General features: G+C 42.8%; 1 protein-coding gene across 1 annotated transcript in view; it reads left to right on the forward strand.

Annotated features, from left to right (window-relative positions):
• The first annotated feature begins 11,037 nt into the window (after positions 1 to 11,037).
• LOC308317298 (metal transporter CNNM4) overlaps positions 11,038 to 18,261 on the forward strand; it is a 33,340-nt gene continuing 26,116 nt past the window's right edge. The window contains exon 1 of the mRNA XM_080766191.1: positions 11,038 to 12,490. Within this exon, the coding sequence (XP_080622317.1) occupies positions 11,071 to 12,490 (1,420 nt within the window). The 5' untranslated portion in view covers positions 11,038 to 11,070. The remainder of the gene's footprint in view (positions 12,491 to 18,261) is intronic.

An 18,261-nucleotide genomic window follows, 5' to 3' on the forward strand; every position in this document is an offset into this window, starting at 1 on the left:
CTAATCATGGCAGACATAAAAATATGAGTAGAACATACAGTGCACAGTCATACAGAAAAGGTATCAATCAACTTTGTCACCGTTTACAGGTGTAAAGAAGCTACATTTTGTTTTTGAGGGGTGCTAGCCCCTCCTACTGTATGTCCAGCTTTGAGGGTTTGTGTGAACACAAATATTGTTCTGCTATCACCACCTATGACAGTGATACTCAACCTCAGGCCCACGGGCCACATCAGGCCCGCGGGACCATTATGACTGGCCCACCAATGAAAATCTAAAAAAAAAGAAGAAAAAAAAATCTGGAAAATGAAATAAAAATAAATAAATCTGAATGAAGTTATCTTTAATTACATTATTATAAGTAATACTATTAGAGTTGTACTATTACTCGAACGAAAATAAAAGCTTGGGGGGGGGGGGGGGGGAGATGCAATGCAAATGAAAGACATATACTCTGTATCCCTATTCCCTGACATAATTTTATAGCTAAACGGACAGAATTCTATTTTATTTGAATGATGAAACCCAGCTGCCATTAATAGTTGGAAATGGAAATTGCGGAAATTGTAATTGCGGAAATGGTGGAAATGGAAATTGCGGAAATGGTGGAAATGGAAATTGCGGAAATGGAAATTGCGGAAATTGCTCTTCACTTATAGCTATCTATTTTCAGGTAGATTGTTTTATTTTACTCAGTCAGCCATATCACTACTCATTTTTTTTCATGAAAAAGGTCATAGCTGGGTAATCTATTTTCAGGCAAATTGTGTTTATTGTATTTTATTTTACTCAGCCATAACAATTTATTTTCTGTTAACCAACAACAGCTACTCATAGACAGACAGACAGCTACTCATGGACAATTGGACAGGCAGGAAGGCAGACAGCTACTCATAGACAGGCAGACAGACAGCTACTCATGGACAATTAGGCAGGCAGGCAGACAGCTACTCATAGACAGGCAGACAGACAGCTACTCATGGACAATTAGGCAGGCAGACAGCTACTCAGAGACAGGCAGACAGTAAGACAGCTACTCATTGACAGACAGACAAATAACTACTCATGGACAATTGGACAGGCAGGAAGGCAGACAGCTACTCATAGACAGGCAGACAGACAGCTACTCATGGACAATTAGGCAGGCAGGCAGACAGCTACTCATAGACAGGCAGACAGACAGCTACTCATGGACAATTAGGCAGGCAGACAGCTACTCAGAGACAGGCAGACAGTAAGACAGCTACTCATTGACAGACAGACAAATAACTACTCATGGACAGACAGGCAGGCAGGCAGGCAAAGAGCTACTCATGTTATGTTATTATAACAGCTACTCATGTTATGTGCAATAATTTGTGCAGTTATGGAAACAGCTCTTTGTGTTTATGCAAGAAAATGTAACACATTTATTTATTTACATATTGTGTGCATGCACATTGTACTTTGATACATTTTGCGAAAATAAAGCAATTGAAAGAGAGAAGTTATCAAGTATCATTAATGTCGTAATTTTATCTACTGGCCCCTGGCCCCTTGCCATTTTTGTAATGTGGCCCACAGGTAAATCTATTTGAGTATCCCTGACCTATGACTAGTTGAGTGTTTGTGAACACAAACATTGCATAAACAGTAAACACATCAACATTGAAGACAAAAGTGAGGATGCAAATTGTGATTGGTCAGAATGAGATGATCCTCACTTCACATGGGTGTTTTCTATAAAGAAAACATGAAAGCAAAATCACTCCGTTTCATTAGTTGTCCAGCAGTATCAAGATCAAATCTTGACTGAACAAAACAGGTAGTACAGCAGTTCATATAACCAACCGGGCATATGAAGAAGAAAGTTAGTGGTAGCAACAAGATACTAATACATATTCAATTAAATTCAACTCAACTTTATTAGCAGACTCAGGACAATAGGGATACATACACGGGGTTAACATAAGAGATACAACAGGCAATAAAAATCATAAAAGAATGTAAAACAAATACATAACTTAACCCACAGGCAGAACATACAGGCATTTTAGCCAGTGTACCCTTAATCTAGATGTATAACGTGAACAGCTCACTGAGCTCAGTGAGGGGCTTGAAAGCGCTACAATGATACTGTTTGTTGACACGTCCAGCCTTTTCATAAACTTAAACATTAGATTTCTTAGAAGTGCTTCAAAAGTCCTTACTCCAGCAGTGACAAACATCTGGCTAGCACTGCCCCCTCTGGGTTGTTTAATGAGTATTCTCATGGCATCAGTATATGCAACTTGCAACCGGTGCATGCTAGACTTTTTATAACATGACCACAGGTGTGCAGTATAAAGCCGTGTGCAATATGCCTTGAACAAGGACACTTTCACTTTAGTGGAACAATCAATGACAGAACTTTTCGGGGTTGAGCATACAGCTTCCGACATTGTCTGTATATATCATCATCAGTCATTTTATCCGTAAAGAAATGGCCAAGATATTTAATCTTATTCCAGACCTCAAGACTATAGAGCATCGCAGTCCCACCCCCTTTCAGAACGACGAATATTGTGTTCATTGTCATGATTTGTCACGATCCGAGTTGGCTTTGTCCACGGCGTAACCGTCTTTAAATAAATACTTTAAGAAAAGCCTATGGGAAAAATGCATTGGGATTCATTTCCTGGGCCACTCGTCGTTCTGAAAGGGGGTGGGACTGCGACGCTCTATTGTCTTGATAGTTTAAACATAGGAAAGTTAAGGCGTTTGTCCTCTTTAGTTCTACATATTAGAACAGCGCTTTTGCTGGCATTATATTATATTATCATGTTGCACACCATACTTACAAAAGTTAGAAAAATGGTTCAGCAGCTATAGAAACATACTGGGACTAGGAAAGGAGTACCAGACCCATGCTTATTATACAGACATCAGTAATACTGTCTGTATCCGGTATTTCTTCTATTTCTATTTCCTATGCAGGGGTTTCCTATGCATTTTGCACTGGTTCAGAGTATGACACATGGATTATATGTACATTAAAAAAATATCGAATGAAAAATTATAGATATGAAACAGTCTGCCATGGATCCATATGGTACATGCAATCAGCCATATTTTGCGTGCCGCCTTATGCATTTTGAGGCATTTGTTGAGTTCTGCATCTGGTCCCATACATGTTGGTTTGCGATGTGCTGTGAGCTTGTAGATTGGCTTTTTTACAAATGTTTGTCTAGTTTCAATATAGTGCTATACATTATACCCAGACGTACAGTAGTGTCCATCAAACACGCTGTGCCAGACTTAAGAACAACATAGACCTGTATCTTTACTATCTTGGGTTAGGGGTATGATTCTCATGGGGTTGAAATACTCTCAATAATACCCTTAGCCCCTTTCAGAACCCTGTATACCTTTTTTGAGGGGCACTTGCCCCTCAATGACTTTTTGCCGTCATATGGAAGCAAAGTCTATGTACTTTAATGTTTGTTTAGAGCGACATCATATGGCCGATATAAACATCTTTGTAATTCATTTTGTTTCAGACAAACAAGCCAGGGTGGATAAAGAAAAGAAACGGTACAACTATAAGTAACCAATGTGGAAAAAGCATCCGAAATAACTGAAACGGCACCGGAGAATTCATAGAAGAAATTAGCCAAAAATAGTGTGGCGGGCATGCCGCCACACATGATGCCCTGGGTGGGCATGTTTTAAACAAACATTAAAAACTAAAAAGTCCATATTCTGCCAACCCGTCATGTAGCAGCTAAGTCTACGGACCCCCGTGACATACAGAAGCAAAAAAGGCGCCCACTTTCAAGGATTCCTTGAAAGTCAATGGCTTCTGGTGGGACATGCGCAAAATATTTTAAAAAAATTAACATGCTTAATAGCAGCGTTGATCAGCACCAATCAACACGCGTTTCGCATGTCTAAAGCCCAGCTACTGTCTGTATTGCTATACTGTCTGTTTTTTTCCTATGCATTTTCCTATGCATCCTATGCATTTTGCAATTTGCATAGGATGTATCTTTAAAATCTCTGCAAGACGAGACGTTACATTTGTCCGTTGCCAGAGAATGGTACCTTGCGGGTGAATTTGAGAAGGCGATTAACTTTCCCTAAACACACACACACACACACAACTTACATCCCAGAGAGAGATGGCTCCATTTACTCTATTAGCATCACTGTAAACATGCCATGAGCGATGTCTCTATTTAGCTTAGTTTGATATCAGTGGATTTGGCATCACCAGGCTTTCCGATTGAGAAAAATGCATGGAGTTTCTCAGTGAAAGTGTATTTATGAGTGTAGATGTGAGTCATCTGATCATAGAAGGACACCAATCCCCCGTCATAGTCCAGCTTGACTGTGATCCTCTGAGGATTCCTCTGCAACGTGATGGTTTCTCCACACCCATTAGTGTACTTCCCACTTTTCTGTGTTAAACACCAGAATCCATATTCGGGTGTGACACACGGCTCCCTCTTCCTGTCAACGGTCTCTTTAGCCAAACCTATAGTCCAGTCAGGATGGTCTCCAACTTCCACCTCCCAGCTGTGTTTTCCCGAACCCAGGCTCTCATGACCCAGAACAACTGGACACTTACTGAACCTCTCTGGGTTGTCAGGAAGCTGCTCCTTTTTGTCTCCATGTCTCACACTGGTCAGGTCTGCAGACACACGGAGCCAGCCATTTGCTGTGTTTGGGTCCAGAACGACGGGAACGAATCTGACCCTCTCCCCCAACTTCTCACAGACCCTGAAGGACAGGTTTTCCAGGTGTTTGGAGTTCATGACTAGACTACCAGTGTTCTTGAGACCTGCTGTGTATGTATGTGACAGTGTCTGGTCTCTGGTACTGCTCCGATGTTATGTTACAGGTACCAGGCTGCAGCTCACATTAGCAGCTATGCTGAAATACAGAACACAATGTTGAAACATGAGATATGGCTTGCATTTACTTATCATTTTTGACCGCAGACTTCCAGGTCCTTCATTACCATCCCCAGTTCCTGCTTACTATTTACTTATAGTGCTGCACAAATTACAATAGATATTGTAATTTGTAATATTGTAATATTACAAAAGATTGAGATCTAGATTCAGACACAGAGTGCAATCTAATTTTGAGAAAAATCGTGCAGCACTAGTTGGCTGTCCAATTTATTTTAGTTAGTCTCTCGTAGCCAGGACAACTATTCCACAATCTCTGAATGCTTTTCTGCTTGGCAACAAGCTATATATGCTTAATGGATGCTTAATTAGGATAAATTTGCACGACTGTAAAGACGAAATGGAAGTGGGGAGGAGGCTCCACTTCCGCTTTATCGCTTATGCATGATAGAGCTACCGTTGCTCCAGACTGTATGATGGTCTGTCATACAGTGTCCCCCCTTTGCGTGGGACACTCCCTCATTCCAAAGACTTTTCAAGCGTCCCACAAATTGAGACCCTGTCCCACATTGTGACCTAAAAAAATGGTCTATAGGCTACAGTACCAAGTCGGCCACACCACCCAAAATTTGCATGATTTTAAAACAAAATGTGAGATGCCAGAGTAGGAGTTTATAAATGATAGGCAATATTAGGCCTATGGTCGAATATGACATCAAGGCATTTAATACTATAGCAACTCAAGTAATAAGTTGCTAACCCCGTACCCCTACTACCCCAGTATCGCTTGTGTGGGACAAGTGGGATGGCCATCCCACTTGTCCCGCAAGTAGGGGCCTATGCATCATTGCGTCATAAATGCACTGGTGGTACCCACACAGGCACGCTGATAAGTAGGCTATCATTTTCACATCACTGCACTGCACATGATAATGAACAAAATGTGTGCACTTGAACAATTTCCAACAGTTCCAACACAATTCAAAAACATTTTACACCGTATACATGTCAAATAACTCGTGGTTAAACTTTTTGTTGATGACACAACTGACACCGGGAGTCAAGTCATGTTGGCTTTTTGGATCTACTCGCAAAACTCTACTGCTCAATTGCGGATACGGAAACGTGCGTGCATGTAGGTCAATACGGAAGCCGCGGCTCTTGCGGCTGACGGCTCTTATTAAAAAAATAGGAAAGCCTGGTGATGCGAGTGTTACTATTAAAAGCTGAACACGAACACGGAACACCTCATTGACGGGAGGCGTACTATGGTCCTACGGAGCATTGGTTCGACATGCGTCCGCACCTCAGACTAGCGCCTGCTCCCGTGCTTAAATTGCGGTTAGTGTTTGAGGTGGGTTGTCGTGTTTCGGACCAAACGCATGCACCCCTCATTGACCATTGAGTCCTTTTACTCTTGTATTAAATTGGAGAAAAGTCATGCCTCAGAATTACACCCTACAGCTAGCTTCTAAACGTTTTTCACACATTATCAACCCTAAATGCATGAAAGAACGGCGAGAGAAGGATTACGTACCTTTCTTTGTCTGATGAATTTTCCATTTGTGGGAAAAACACCGGCGCATGCGCACTGTGCTCCTGACTACGATCCCTGCAGATCCGGGCGTGCCAACTATTCCAGTGCGATCCCAAATCTTGCGCCATGGATCCCTGCTGGAGTATTGAGTAGCCTCGGTACCCTAACCAAGCGCAAGGTCTCGCACTGCCACCTACTGTCAAAAAAACGATGCAAAAAAAAAATGCAAATTGTATACTCCCAAATTATTAAACGCATTAAATAATTAAATCTGAAAAAATTGCTGACATACTGATTAATAAGCTAAAAGCAATTGCCAATTGGTTTTAATGATAGCACATCAGATCGGTGAGCTGGATGCAATCCTGCCTGGAGGGGAGAGAACAGATGGCGGAGGTGAATGGAACACTCTCGTCGTCCCCTCCCAGTTTGCTGTGGCGTTCCACAACTTAAGGAAGCATAGGGAATTTACTGTTCCTAATATAATGTGAACGACATGACATGGCTTGTGTGACTACATCTTGTTTGATCCTGTTCGGGGATGACTTGATGATTGATTGATTGATTGAAATATTTATTAACAGTTTGCAGAATTACAGTACATTTCAAGCACAAACTCAATACAAAGACTGTGAGTGGACAACCCAATTAAGCATTACACTTGTTTACAAGAGGGTCCAGTGGTCCACCTATCAATTCATCAAAACATTTAGAGACTACAAATAGACACTTCTATATAGTCAAAAAACAGAACAGGAATTCATCATAAGAATGCACTCTGCACTGTTGGTCTCAGACAGGAATAAACTGCAGGTAGAAAAGGCCCTCAGCTCTAAACTCGGTACAATCTGCTCGCCGATAACAAATCTTTACACCTGACCTGGGGAAAACTTAATCCATTCTCTTTGCATCAAATGGTAATCTCAGCAAGGCCGACGGCTTCCCATGCAGTTAAAGTGGGTGATAATATTGCATGAAATTATGAAAAGATGAAAACACCTAGGTTCCATCCTGCTTATTTCCATCGCTCAAAATTATAATTCATTTGTATATATCCTCTCTTCATAATGTAAATAATATCCCAAGCGGCACACTTTACTACTTCTTTCGATGGAAATAAGCGAACTAGCATAACACCCCATAGCCCCATTCAATTCCCATTCAATTCAATGCAATTCATTGAGGGCTTATGGTAGGGAAAATAGCCAATAAGGAGTTTTTGCACAAAAAAACACCTGGACCTCTTTGGTGGGGACTTAACAACTACAAAGAAAGGTAAGAAAGCCTTTTAGTATGGAATTCTCCTTTAATCTGGACCCCATGACATGATAATCAATCAAATCAATCAAAAATAACACACTGGATATTTGTCTATATTTCTGGTGGGAAAAAAAAGATGGCTCCATACCAAATGGACCCTTGTAGTATTGAATAGGCTACAGATCTTTAACTCTTCAGAGCGTAAAATGAAACCAAATAGACCATTCATTTTACGCTCTAACTGTTTCACGGTTGTTTCACAGTTAGATGTCTATAACTGTGAAAGGCCTCAAGTATATGTTTCACCCCTTGACACCCCTGTGTCTATATAAACCTGCACGATTCTCAGCCTTCTATATATATGTGTCATATATCATAATTATCTTGCTGTATTGCAGAATATGATGCCACGCTAATATATGAGTGAGTGAGTGAATGAGTGACAAATAAACCCATCTTTAATCCTTCGTTTCCGACCGTCTGCCGCATCCGTTACTATAATGTGGTAGAGAGTTGGTTCTTCTAAAATGGATGGTGAGATGATTTCATGTTAGATGTGGGGTTTTATTCTTTCTTTTTCTGAGAAGCTTTACTTTAAATGTGTGTGTGTGTGTGTGTGTGTGTGTGTGTGTGTGTGTGTGTGTGTGTGTGTGTGTGTGTGTGTGTGTGTGTGTGTGTGTGTGTGTGTGTGTGTGTGTGTGTGTGTGTGTGTGTGTGTGTGTGTGTGTGTGTGTGTGTGTGTGTGTGTGTGTGTGTGTGTGTGTGTGTGTGCGTGTGCGTGCATGCGTGCAGGACAGAGCCTGACCCTGAATCCACCAGCCCTGTGTCAGACTTTGAGAACACATACAACTACATCTGTAAGTAGCCTAATACATACAAAATACATACAACTACATCTGTAAGTAATACATATACATCTGTAAGTAATACATACAACTACATCTGTAAGTAATACATACAACTACATCTGTGAGTAATACACACAACTACATCTGTGAGTACAACTTATTACCCACACAACTACATCTGTGAGTACAACTAACTGTCCCACTTATTACCCGGCGGTGGCCGAACGGTTTGCGGAGCGGTCTTGATATCGGAAGGTCGCTAGTGGTGGAAAATTGTTACTTCGTTACTGTACTATACACGTTTTGAGAATTTGTACTTTTATTTACTATTTTTTATTTTTCTGTACTTTTTACTTTTACTTCGTTACATTTTAATAGATTTTCATTCCTCTGTGCAATATAGCTCTGGTTCATAGCCTTCTACTGCTTCTCCCCTTCGCAGTATGAAATGAAATACTATGGACCAGAGTCCAGAGCTAATGAAGACCCGACTCATAGCAGCAGCAGGACAGGTAAAAAAAAAAGAAAAAGCCCTTTCTTGACCACAGAGACGCCACTAAAAGACACCGGCGTCGGTACCGGTACGTGTAACATAGTGTGTACAAATTGGCTGTTATAAACGTCTAATAGATCACTTTCTGACTTTCCAGAGGAAACGTTTTAATGTTTTGCTGTCTTGGTGATTTGTGGATTCGTTTTTAGATCAATCAGGGATCTGTTAATAGGTAGCCTGTAGGCCTACTGCAGTTATAATATTCCAGAGAGAGACCAGTGATTCTCAACCCGTTTAAGTTCAAGGACCCCCAGTTTGACATCATATTATAGTCTACAGACCCAATGGTAGGGTCTAGTAAACAGTGATATGATAGTCCATGAGTCAGAGCTCCAAAATTGAAACCACCCCCCCTTACCATGGTAGTGTGCAAAACCATACCCCAATTGAGTACTTACACGAAGACAATGATTTATTGTATTACAAATTTTACATTTTTAAATATGCAAATTAAGCATTATGTAGGATAATATGCAAAATAATCAAAAATATGAAAAAGTTACTACTGTGGAAGGGTTATCAAGTATTAATTTACTTGTATTGATCCTATAAACAATTTAATATAGGGTATAGTTTGCCCACCAATTTTGGAGCTCTGGCTCATGGACTAAAAACCAAAAAGAACTGAACCGGTTCCCATTGGGAACCAACTGGTGGAAAAGGGGTCTCAGTGCTCTCTGCACAGCTCTCGGGCTCTGTCACAGCACATTATTGTGACCTTGGGTGATCATGGGTTCCCAGATGAGTAAAATAGCTACTTCATCTGACATGTGACTGTTTTAAAAGTTGTGGGAAAGATTGGCTATATTGTTTTCAAATTGTATAAATGGTAGCTATAGGCCGCTGGCTGTCTGACTGTACACGCAATGATTGGCTATAAACTCACATATCAGAGGCAGTGCCCTGACAGTACTGTTTTATCTGTCAGAAGTTGAACCTCCCCACTGAGTCCCGGCCAGCCCCAGCCACAAGTGCACTTCAAGTTTGGTCACAAGAGGGAGCACTGCACTCAAAAAAGGCGCAAGGCGCAAGTTCAGCTTTGGAAGAGCTTTTTTTTTTTAAGAAAATCACTGCAATGAGTCGTTCCTGTGTTGCGAGAGCGATTGAGACTATTTCCTCAAATGTGCCAGGAGTCTGTCTTGAGAACATCACATGGTTGCGCACTGTATGCACGTTGCACAATATCTAGAGTCAGACCTTGAGACACCCATATCTATGGACCTACCTACTACAGCTTTATTGACGAAAACGGAGTGATCTGTCAGGAGACTCAGGACGAGAAGTAAACTGTGTTTGGAAAAACAAATTAAAACAAAATCTAGCCTAATTAAATCAAAAGCTTGCGTGTGGTGTTACAAATGTAGGCTACAAATAACCGTTATGGACATTAGGCCTACTGTGGTAAAAATAAATAAAGAAAATAGCCAAAATAAATACAATTTAAATAAAATCACAAATAGCCTACAACGGTACTACTAGGCAGACGGGCTGTAAATAAAATCATAAAAAGATAGCCTTCATAGTGCATACTATAGCTGCAGCTTAATTAGAGACCAAATGGGTTACTGTTGTAAAACTTAAAAGAGCAACAGCCCACCACGAGTGTGTAGGACAGGCTTGGGCTGGGCTTGGGCATGCATTATAGAGGCCAACATTCAATTTGTAATTTCGTATCACTGTACGGAAAGTTGAATGTATAAAAGTTGAATTGAATGAATCTAAATTATGGTTGCGTGTTTAAATGCAATGTGTTAAATAACAAATGTCATCGTGATAGCTCTGCAAATGTGCCCTGGACTACTGGAAAAGAATATCAGTCATTGTAAAAAATAAATAAAAAAATCGAATACAAATAAAATAAAGGGGCTCGTTCAGTATTTTTCAGTGACGTTCCGAATGCTGGTTGGGTCAGTTTTAGAAATTATACTAATGGGCGGGACTCTTTCAAGTGAGTATGTGACGTCAGCTGCCAGGTTCCAGTCAGAGAGTGAAACAAACATGGCGACAGGCTGGAGTGGGCAGAGGTTCACGCTAACTTTATTGCTTTTTTCATGTTTTTTCGCGAGTGGACAGTTCAACACCGGGGCCACGGACTTGTGTAGCGGCAGCCGGATACTCGGCATGCGGCTTGAAAAAAGCGACAAGGCGGCGACGACCACTGAAGACGGGGTGATCCAGGTAACGGAGGATAGCAACATCCTCCTCAGGTTCTACGGGCTGCAGATCTTTCCAAACACCTCGACTCTCATCAAGTTCACGGAGCAGGACGCGAGCGACGATGATGAGGATGAGGGCCACGGGGGCGCGGGCGGCACCAGTGTCCCTCTCAACAGGAGCTGCTCCGTGGAGGACACCAAAGGCATAGTCGTCCGGGGCGGCATGAACATCAGCAACCAGGGCACCTCGGGGTTGCTGAGTCTGAAAATCAAGGCGCTCCGCAAGAGCGAGGTGGAGAAGTTGTACAGCCTGTGCATCAAAGACAGCCGAGGCGAGTGGTACCTGCTGGGGGAGGACGATGGGTGGCTGCGGGTGGCGGAGGAGAAGAAGTCCATGTTGCCTCTGTGGCTGCAGATCATCATCATCGCTTGCCTTTTGGTCCTCTCGGGCATGTTCAGTGGACTCAACCTGGGACTCATGGCACTGGACCCCATGGAGCTCCGCATAGTGCAAAGTTGTGGCACGGACAAGGAGAAAAAGTACGCCCGCAAGATCGAGCCCATCCGGAGGAAAGGCAACTACCTGCTGTGTTCCCTGCTCCTCGGCAACGTCCTGGTGAACACCACCCTCACCATCCTCCTGGACGACCTGATCGGCTCGGGCATCGGTGCCGTGGTCGCCTCCACCGTCGGCATCGTCATATTTGGCGAGATTGTTCCTCAGGCGCTTTGCTCACGCCACGGCCTGGCGGTGGGAGCAAACACCATCACGGTGACAAAGTTATTCATGCTTCTGACTTTCCCCCTGTCGTGGCCCATAAGCAAGCTGCTCGACTGCATCCTGGGACAGGAGATCGGCACGGTGTACAACCGGGAGAAGCTGGTGGAGATGCTCAGAGTCACGGAGCCTTACAATGACCTGGTCAAAGAGGAACTCAACATGATCCAGGGAGCCCTGGAGCTCAGGACCAAGACGGTGGAAGATGTGATGACGCCGATCGCCAACTGCTTCATGATCCACAGCGACGGCGTGTTGGACTTCAACACCATGTCGGAGATCATGGAGAGCGGCTACACGAGGATCCCGGTGTTCGAGGACGAGCGCTCCAACATCGTGGATATCCTGTACGTGAAAGACTTGGCTTTCGTCGACCCGGACGACTGTACGACCCTGAAGACTATCACCAAGTTCTACAACCATCCTGTCCACTTCGTGTTTCACGACACCAAGCTGGACTCCATGCTTGAGGAGTTCAAGAAAGGTTTGTTATTTGGGGGGTCTTATTGAGTGAGCTGAGACAGTTCAGAGCTTGTTATGGAGTTAATTTTCTCTGAGTCAGACAGCATGTGAGGATTTTTTTAAAACTTTGAATAAGCAGTGGAGCCTGTAGCAGGATCATCTCTTTATTATTATTCTGCCAGAGTCCCAGTGGTGTGTGTGTGTGTGTGTGTGTGTGTGTGTGTGTGTGTGTGTGTGTGTGTGTGACACTGCATTAGTTGAAGTACAATCAACTGCATGGGTCTGCATCTGTGATGAAATGATGACTTTAAGGAGTAGTATACACAGAAATACTATTTGTTTCATTGTCTATTCACTCTCATGTCAACTGAAACTGAGGTGAAGTTTATTTTCTGCTGCACAACTTCTAGCAGCCTTCCTCAACACAACTGAAGTTAATGGTGACCGGTCCTTTCCTTAGAGTTCCAAAAAATGGCAAAAAAAATCTTGTGCTTGTGCAGCATTTTCCAAGTCTGCCGTGTCCAGTTTATGATTTTTTGTTTACTTGAGTTGTTTGGAAAAGGCTATGAAGTTGTGATGGTATAACTGGTATGTGGTCGCTGGAACTGGCATGTGGGGGAGACTAGTACCTAGTGATGTGAACTGTTTTTTAAACTTTGCCTGCTTTCACTTTTCCGTCTTTCTTTCATTCATTCACATACACAAAGTACATTCTCTTTCATACTCGAGCATATATCACTTTTACTAATGGGCTGTCATCAAGAAGTCTATTTCCTCCTGCTATCACTCATTAGTCATTAGTCATGACTAACTAATCACTTATCCACTTGAACCCCCTATATACTTTGTTGTCCCACGACCCTCAGGGGTCTATTTTTGCCTCTCCTTTTCCCCCTTTACACCAGATCTCTTCACCAAAAATAGGTGATCTACAATGCAGATTCAAATCCAAACACCTTCCCAGCTCCCAACCCTTACCCTTCGCAGCTTCCAGTCCTCAGATATGTACACAGTACAGTACACACACACACACATTTCACGTGCACACCGTGCACATCTCCCGCAGGGGTTTATTTTTCCTCTGGGTATTTTGCCTGAAGGTCACAGACATGTAGACAAAACACATGCAGACACACAGACACACTGAGTATTGTGTTATTGCCTTTCTGCCTCCACAACATTGTTAGTATTCCCGGTACTGTGAGATCCGTAGACGTTCATTATTACAGCCTGGGCTGAATTTAATTGAGCCTGTTCCCAATTCAATAAATAAGGCTACATGAAATTAGCCTGTGTGTGTGTGTGTGTGTGTGTGTGTGTGTGTGTGTGTGTGTGTGTGTGTGTGTGTGTGTGTGTGTGTGTGTGTGTGTGTGTGTGTGTGTGTGTGTGTGGCTGATATTATGTTTATATTGGCTTTGCCTCAATTGGAACGGACATTTGGCACCAGTGCAGTGTGAGATTTGGCTGTGGTAATGCTCTACAGTTCATCTTAGCACCCCACCTTGGCCAAGGAGTTGGCAACAAGTCACAGAGCAAAATGACACAGATGCACACACTTGCACAGAGAGATGAATGAGAGCATGGCGAGGTGAGATGTTGATGTTGTAGTGCACTCTGTTGGTCATACTGTACAGTACTTGAGTCGAGTGCTCTCCTGTTAGAGAGTCCTAAGTATATCACATTATGGTTAGCTAGGTTGACCTACAGTACTCGCGTGCACATGCACGCACACACGCACCAGCTAACTGCCAGTTTACTGAGTACTGACTGACTCGGGCTTCCAGTCCAGTCTGCAAACTCATAATGGCGAATAACATTTACTACATGGGAACATGCCGTACGTGATTGACCGGCCCCACAGTGTGTCCACCTCTCCGCTGACCTCACCCCCCACAGACTCTGAGAGTTCCATTCTCTAGCACCTTGGCATCGGTCGTCATGGTGATGGTATCCAACTGTGCCACAGGTCACATTGTCTTGCTCTCTCTCGCAATCTACCTGTCACCACTCCTCCCCATTTCAGCCTTTATAGTGTAGTGTTTGTTGTGTTGGACCACCTGTTGCATCGAATCACATTTTGGAGAGTTGGTGTGTTAGGCCTGCCCATTGCATAGGATACACGGACCATATTCATGGTGGTGGTCATTTTGTTTTCTTCATCATACCCTGACAGGGTGGGGTCTCGCCAAACCCCAAATACGATTTCTCCCATTAAGACTTGAGGCAGATTCTACAAATGTCCTTTTCTTCCTCTTTCTGTTCTCAAACTTTTGGCTGCGGAATCTGTCAATCTGAAAATGTTTTGTCCCAGGAAGACCCCCCAGAAGATTCAACATTTTTCATAGCTAAAATCTGAAGTAACATAAATGCTTTCCCAGTTTTAAATGGCTTATGCAAAACTGCAGTATTCCTGATTTTGTGCCTCAACCCGTCGTGTTCTCGCATTATGAGTAGCATAATAGCATTGTGTGTGTCTGTTCTAGCAAAAATATTCAGTTGTCTCATCAACTGTCTATGACATAGACATAGATTACATAGACTCTATGTAATCTTTGAGCAGAGGACATAGATTACATAGACTCTATGTAATCTTTGAGCAGAGGATATGTCAAATGATTCAGCATTAACTGTCTCCATGCCACATGATGCCTTATGACGGTCTGGCTTATTAGCCAGGCTATTATGACGCCTCCCCCTTATGATATTAGAAACCAGAAGAGACCCAAAGCCTTGGGAATGGACTCTGTATTTCAGAAGGTGGCATGTCCATTTCATGTTCCATCTCATTTCTCCTTAGCTTTGTTAAAATGTCTCGGGAGCACACGTGTCATATGTATTTCCAGGTAAGCATGGACTCGGAGCCAGTCACCATGATTCATTCAAATGCACACTTGGCCTGTAAAACAGATCCGATATGCATTTGTTTTCTATTTTTTCAATGTCTGTACAACGCACATGATGTCAAATGTAATGCTCTCCCTGAAATGTATAACTAACTACATGTGCTAATTAGCTTTTGAGATAGGGATTCTTTTGTTGAGAACTCTGACTGTACATACAGGAAATAGACCAACTTCTGTTTGGTTTGTGTTGCTAGGCTTGTCTCTATATTGCCCCCGTCTGTGTTTTATCAGTGCACGCACTCATCTGGACACTCCACCCTACCTTTTGGTATGTTAAATATCAGGGCTACAATAACGTTCAATAACGGATACCGTGCTTATGTTCAATATCTGCCATCTTCTTCTTTCTCATGATATATATATATATATATATATATATATATATATATCTTTTTTTTTTTTTTTTTACTGTCCGTCAGTGTACCACTCCTACACATTGACTCACTTTGTTTTCTCACTCATTCTTGCCATCATATATCTCCCTCTCTTAGTTGTCTTTCAGCATTCTTTTACTATTCATTACAGAGTGCCCTCCCTGACCTTTGGACCAAACACTCATTTACCCACTTCCACTCCCACTCTTTACTGGGGTTTAGTATGCTCACTTGCCTGACACTCCCTTTTAGACACACACACATACTGTACATACACACACCCTTTGATCAATGTGTGTTGAGCGTTTACCAATCCCGGCTGATAAGGCCCGTCACAGATCCAACCTGAGTCTCCTTTTGTGTGATGGGCGTGCCTCTAATTTCTCTGTATTTCTGTTCAACACCACGTCTCTCTCTACCTAACCTCTCTGTTTAATCTGTGCATTTTCACTCCACGTCTCTTTTGTTCTCGCTCTCTCACTCTCGTGTGTGTGTGTGTGTGTGCACACATAGTACAATATGTGCATATTTGATAGACAAATTCTATAAGACAAACCCTGAAGTATTTCTCTAGTAACGGCGAGCGCACACACACATCTATCTTTCAAAAAGCACTGTTTCATATCAGGTCGAGTCTATACAAGACAGTTCAGCAGCAGACCAGGCATATTATTGACACCATATGAATAATTAAATGTATCGACAACTCCAACACGCGTACACCTTTAGCATTGGTGGTAGATGGATTGAGATGTGCATTTAGTACTTATGTTAGTGCCATGCACTTCAACTGCGTGTGACCACACCTGAGCAATGAATGGTTGCATTTGCTCTGCCTAAGATTCATACTCCTATTTTACCACTGTTTCGGCGCTGCAGTGCCGATTTCGGCGCGTCAGAAATGTTCAGTAGCACCGAAGAGACGACTTTAGGACGGTACCCCCCCCCCCCCCCCCCCCCCCGCCGAACCTCGAATGACTTTTATTCGGCTCTAAAATAGGAGTATGAATCGGCCCTAATGCTTCCTTGCATTTTGGACCACTTCCTAACTGCCAAGTGCGGGTGTCAGACAGTGTTTGGATGTCTGGCACCTCGAGACAGTAAATTACGTCAAAACAGGACCACGGCATCTCTGTCCACCTCTCTTGCTCTCTGAAGGCTCTTATCAGCGGCCTGCTGCTCCTCTATTCCTCTTCCTGCCTTGTCGCTGGAACTACCGTGGTGTAGGAGTGCTGACAATGCTGTCGCTAGCCACTCAACTCCCTGACGTTGTGTCCGAGTGTGTCACTTGGGTTTACGGGTCCCCTAATGATATCAGTCAGCAAGAAGAAAGTTTGACACTTGGCACAAATAACCTAATGGGCAAGTCATGTATGTGTGTGCACCGTTCCGGCTGTAGCAAAGGAAGCATGACAGTGGGGTAACACCGAGAACGGTGGCCTGTGATGCAGGTGTCGCTAGGGGCCGGAGGTGTGAGGTTGCGCGTTTTCCCAGTAGATGGGGAAAGTTTAATTCACCAATAAAGTAATTATTCATTTATAATTGGTTAAATGGGAAAGGGGGCTTCGTTAAGACCTCCATAATATTATGGGCAATGCCTGTGTGATAATTTAAACGAGAAATGTCGACCATCTGAAAAGTATATTGATGTATGTAGTTAATTCTTGGTCTGGGCTACTTTTGAACAAACATCAATGGGGCGTGGCATGGAGGTGATCAGCCTGTGGCACTGTTGAGGTGTTATGGAAGCCCAGGTTTGCTTTGATAACGGCCGTAAATTAATTTGTATTGTTCAGTCTTATGTCTCACACCTTCTTCTTGACAATACAACCTATAATTATCTGTGGGGTTCAGAGTTGGCTGGTCAGTTAAGCACAGCAATACCATGGTCAGTACACCAGTTACTAGTATTTTTGGCTCTGTGGCAGGTGCCAAGTGCTGCTGGAAAGGGAGATCAGCATCAACATAAAGCTTGTCAATGTACGGAGGCACTTTCCCCGTGTATGGGGATTTTGAGTGATACACTGACGGGAAATGCACAATTCCATAGTTAACTGAGACCTTCGGTCACAATTATCTGTTTTTTCTTATCCTTTTCTTTTACAAAAAACCTTAATATTTATATTGTGGTGAAAAAAGCAGAACTAGAGAGAATCTACAAGCTCATAATGGGTCAAATCTTTACACGTTGCGCAACATTTTGAAAGCGTAAAATTGAAAAAACGACAGCTATGCCATATAACGTCATTAAGATAAAATGTCCAGACTAGTCTTCAAGATATAGCTATAAAATCAATACATTCCCCAGCCTGTGTGCATTGTTAGGCTCGTTATCTCACTTCACTCAAAGCGGACGATGGATTTAATTCTGATGCTCTGTTCCAATGGACTTTGAGACTAGTGGACAGAGATTTGATGAAACACGGAAGTTGTACTGCAGTTGAAATTGTAACTCTCTCTCTTTTGAGATTGTTGGGAACTGTGAGGGATTGTGAGGGATTATTTTCCCCATATCA

This window comes from Protomyctophum bolini, assembly GCF_963924005.1.
Source record: "Protomyctophum bolini genome assembly, chromosome: 6".
NCBI lineage: Eukaryota > Metazoa > Chordata > Actinopteri > Myctophiformes > Myctophidae > Protomyctophum > Protomyctophum bolini.